A 5,177-nucleotide genomic window follows, 5' to 3' on the forward strand; every position below is an offset into this window, starting at 1 on the left:
AACCTGCCTGGTAAAATAAGAAACATAATCCAACAACCATATAAACACAGACACATACTAACACAAATCACACATATGATTACACACACACATGCCTATATTTAGTAAGAAGAGTCATAAATTCTGGCCCTTAATAGAGTCTTGGAATTTCAAATGACCATGATCGTGATGACAAATTTTAGGTTTCTCTTGTTTTTAAAAAAAATTGAATTTCAATAATTTCAGCTGCTGGATAATTACAAATAGAAAAAAAAATCTCTTCACAAATGTTTTATTGAATCAAAAGAGCTTATCACCATGTACAAAGGATCCCATATTTCTGGCATCACACTTTGTCTGCACTCCCTGTTTCCCTAGGGAATGAGAAGGGAGCATGTGGCTGAGGAATCAAAAGTCTCTGGCAGACTTCATCCTTGAAGGGCTCTTCGATGACACCCCGACCCACCTTTTCCTTTTCTGCCTGACCATGGTGGTCTACCTTGTTGCACTGAATGGCAATACCCTCACCATTCTCCTCATCTGTGTGGATCATTGGCTTCACAACCCCATGTACTTCCTGCTCAGCCAGCTCTCCCTCATGGACCTGATGCACATCTGCACAACCATCCCCAAGATGGCTACCAACTACCTGTCTGGCAGGAAGTCCATCTCCTTCCTGGGATGTGCCACCCAGCACTTCCTCTATTTGTCTCTGGGTGGCGCTGAGTGTCTTCTGCTAGCTCTCATGTCCTATGACAGGTATATTGCCATCTGTCATCCTCTGTGTTACACTGTGCTCATGAGCAGGAAGGTGGTACTGATGATGGCCCTCACCTCATGGTTGGGGGCATCTCTAAACTCCCTAATTCACATAGTCATCTTGATGCACGTTCCTTTCTGTGAGACTCGGAAAATACACCACTTCTACTTTGAGTATCCAGCTGTCGTGAAGTTGGTATGTGTTGACATCACTGTATATGAGTCCACAGTGTATGTCAGCACCATCGTGCTTCTCCTCCTCCCCATCATCCTGGTTTCTACATCCTATGGCTTCATCCTGCACAGTGTCATTGAGATGCGTTCACCTGGGAGTAAGAGAAATGCCTTTGCCACTTGCAGCTCCTACTTCATTGTGGTCTCTATCTGGTTTGGTTCCTGCATCTTCTCATACATGAGGCCCAGGTCCCAGCGCACTTCACTGCAAGACAAAGTTGGTTCTGTGTTCTATAGCATCATTACTCCCACTCTGAAATTCTTTGATTTATACTCTCCAGAATAAGGATGTAGCTAAGGCTCTGAGGAGAGTGTTAGGGATACAGATCACCCAGTGATTGCACTCACAGTTGTCCCAAACAGAGAATGGAATAGAATAAGCTCCTTATGTTGATCTGAATAAACCTTTCAAGAATCCAGGTCTCTGATTCTCTTTGTATACTGCAGAAATAGGTGGCTTTTGTATAAATTCACTGTTTTAACTTGGTCTCAGGCATCTAAGCATCATGGGGCACATTTCACACCCCTAGAGAACTATGGGAAAAGATTAAAAATCTCTCCAAAGAAGACTTGCAAAGTTCAGTGACACTTCAACAAATATTAAATAAAGATATAAGGGCTTTTCCATTAATATTTTCATCCACAAAATAGATATAAATTATGCCACTCAAGAATATTTACGAAATATAAAATGAGAAGACCTTGCTTAATATCAGAAGCATGGGACATGAAGTGAAGGGTTTCTTGAAAGGAAAGGTGAAAGATAAGTTATGATGTTAGACTTGTAGAGTTTCCTGAATCAGTAAGTTTTAGAAGGGAAGAATTGTTACATACAAAGTAATAGTACCTGTACATATTTTTTGTAAAATATGTATATATTTTTAATTTGTTTTAATTAGTTCTACATGACAGTACAATGTGTTTATGCACTTTGACATGCCATACATAGATGGGATATAATTTCTCATTTTTCTGAGTGTACCTGTTGCAGAATCATATTGGTCATGTAGTCACATATATACATACAGTAAGAATGTCTGTTTTTTCTACTACCTTTCCTATCACTACATCCTCTTTCCTCCCCTGCCATCACTTCCCTCTACCTAATCAAAGGTAATGCTATTCTTCCTGTGTCCCCTGCCTTATTGTGAAGTAGCATCCGCATATTAGGGAGAACATTTGGCCTTTGGTTTTGTGATATTGGCTATTTCACTTAGTATGATTTTCTCCAACTTCAACCATTTACTAATAAATGGCATAATTTCACTCTTCTTTAAAGCTGAGTAATGTTCCACTGAGTATATATAAAACACATTTTCTTAATCCATTCATCTATTGTGGGACACCTAGGTTGGTTCCACAGTTTAGCTATTGTGAATTGAGCTACTATAAACATTGATGTGGCTGCGTCACTATAGTATGGTGATTTTAAGTCCTTTGGGTATAAACCAAGGAGTGGAATAGCTGGGTGAAATGGTGGTAAAATACATATATTTGACAAATATTTACTGAGTCCTTTTTACTCCTATGATCTAAGTACTCAGTCATATATTTGGAATTTGCATTTATGAAATTTTTCATTCTTTTTAATATATTTTTTAGTTGTTGATGGACCTTTGTTTTATTCATTTACTTATATTCAGTGCTGAGATTCAAACCCAGTGCCTCACACATGCTAGGCAAATGCTCTACCACTGAGCCACATGCCAATATCCAAAAATTCAACATTCTTTAAACATAAATTTGTGATTTGTTTTGTCTCTATTGGTCCAGCCATATTAAGTAGTGATATTATTTTTTTTAATTTCAAAGGTTGGAAATACTTTTCTGTTTTCTGAGAATTTCTAGCCCCATTATTTGGAATCATAACTCTGTGGATTAGAGTCTGTCACTTGCTACCACTGTGATATATAGTAAATTAGTCTCTCTAGTCACATTAATCACAGGTCTTTATCTAGAATACTTGGTTCATTTGAGATTATGAGTTGAGAATATTAGTTCTGAGCAGATAGATGGATTCCGGGTGATATTAGCAGGAAATAACTGTGTTGAAGTGATGTTGGAATGATGAGAAAATAGTGGGAGAACCCATCTTGAAGTCTATGTCCCCATATTCACCTACTATAAATTGTGGGGAGCCAAAATGAATGACCACACCTTCCAGTCCTGATGCCTCAGATTCTGACCAACTACTACATTCACTGTGGTTTGGGCGGAGTCTAGCTCAAAGCAAGTGTTCTTCTTTTTGGGATGTTCCCCTAGGGTTGAGTTTCAATCACCTTTCCCTTGTATTCCTGCTCCTCCTGAAGGTTTTTGGATAGAACTTTCTAAACAAGAGACCCCCAATGAAAGCTCACCTATGAACCTGTCCCTCTCTCTCCTCAGCCTCTCCTGACTTTCTCTTGCTCTCCCTTTTAGAGAGCCTGAGGCTGAGGGCTGGGGAAGCCATCATGAAGATTGTGTAAAATAAATTGTGTCTATGTTTTATTTGGTGTCCCTGCAAATTCACATCAGTGATCCTAAGTTCAGCTGCCCACACTGATGGGGGCGGCAGGTGGTGCCCAGAACCAGGGACGGCTCAGAGTGAATTTCCAGGTAGACTGAGTGAATGTACTTTAGAAATTCATTGAACTGTGTTTTGGGGTTGTAGAAGAAGAAAGCATTCTGAGAGCCAGAGATGTTAAAGAAATAATGGGCAGTTCCATGTTTTCAGAAAAAGAAATTTACTTAATGATACTGGAGATTCTAATCAACTGGAGAGGAAAACAAGTCAGGAGGGCCCAGCTGGCTCAATTCCTGAAACAGTTAATGACATATGCCTGTGGCTTAGTGATGAAGAGTCACCAGATTTGCGTACTTGGGAAAGGATAGGTAGAAAAGTTCTAAAGGCTGCCTCTCTGCCAAGCTATCTAAGAGTACAATAGAAAATATTCAAAAGGTCTGAACTGCTTTAAGAATGTTTCATTTTGAATATGGAGAGGAGGGGCAGTGGTCTTCAGAAGACTTGTTAAAAGGGCTCCAGAAAGCAATTAGAAGTTTGGAGTCAGAGAAGTGGCCCACGGCTGCTCCCAGGTGGTTTTCTCTATCTGTAGTGGGACTGAGGGCCGAGTCAATTCTCACCCAGTCTGTAGCTCACGTACCACAGACAGATGACCTTAGGGCAAGACCTAAAACCAAACATTCATTCACAGCTGTACCAGACAGAACCAGTGATTTAGAAGTGTGCCAACTGAACTGGATGGTAGGGGTGTGTGCTAGAGAGGAAACTAGCCCTGATGGGGTCTCTGTGAGGCTGACTCAAGATGGAGGAGAAGAAAATGGACAGAAAGATACTGGTGAAGGTGAGCCACAATATGAGGAAACTCAGAGGGTGAGAATGATCTAGAGGAGGTTTTGGTAGATTATGTCTGACTGTCGCCACACCCACCATTTGGATCTGTCCACTCTCCTCTGGGAGAACAAGGTTTAATAACTACTCTGAATTGGCAGTAGCCATGCTTACACCCCTCCACCATTGCCTTAGAACAGCACAGGAAGCAGGGGAGGACATTACAGGTTTTCAGCTTTTTCCAATCTTTGAGCAGATTAACTAGTAAAATCAGTGTGTCTGTATTCATGCTGCAGTTTCTTTTAAGACTCTAAAGGAGCTCAAAAAATGCTTGCTGTCCAAATTCAACTTTGTTCAAAGTCAACTTGATTCCTTATGCAAAGAGCCTTTACCCCCACATGACTGGATTTCTATGGCCAAATTTTTTTATGGAGGAGGGGGCAACTACTTCCATTGGTGATCTCACTGAACTGATTATTGCACTGAACAGGCTGAGAGACACTGGAGACAAGGCTGTGATGCCCCCTTGGAGATGTTAACTGGAACTGGAGAATTTACAGATCTGGAAAGGCAATTAAATTATTATCTTGCCATAAATGGTCAAATTACTGCATGTGCCAAAAGGACATGGAGAGAGCTACCTAATTGGGGTGAATCAACTTTGAATTTTAGTCAGATCAAACAGGGGTCAGAGGAGCCATTTTCAGATTTGGAGGAATATCTATACCAGGCAGCAAAGAGATCAATAGGAGACTTGGATGCCTCTGAGTACCTAGTCAAGCAGCTAGCATTTGAGAATGCTAACAAAGTATGCAAAAAAGTGGATGTGTAACCGATGTGAATCTGCAATATGTATATGGGGTAAAAATGGGAGTTC

At 40.5% G+C, this 5,177-nt stretch overlaps 1 protein-coding gene across 1 annotated transcript; it reads left to right on the plus strand.

Moving 5' to 3' along the window:
• Nucleotides 1–373: 373 nt before the first annotated feature.
• Nucleotides 374–1,258, plus strand: LOC139702937 (olfactory receptor 2AE1-like). The gene has a single exon (XM_071605610.1). The coding sequence runs from the start codon at nt 374–376 to the stop codon at nt 1,256–1,258; it is 885 nt and encodes a 294-aa protein (XP_071461711.1).
• The last annotated feature ends 3,919 nt before the right edge of the window (nt 1,259–5,177 follow it).

This window comes from Marmota flaviventris, chromosome 19, assembly GCF_047511675.1.
Source record: "Marmota flaviventris isolate mMarFla1 chromosome 19, mMarFla1.hap1, whole genome shotgun sequence".
NCBI classification, from domain to species: domain Eukaryota; kingdom Metazoa; phylum Chordata; class Mammalia; order Rodentia; family Sciuridae; genus Marmota; species Marmota flaviventris.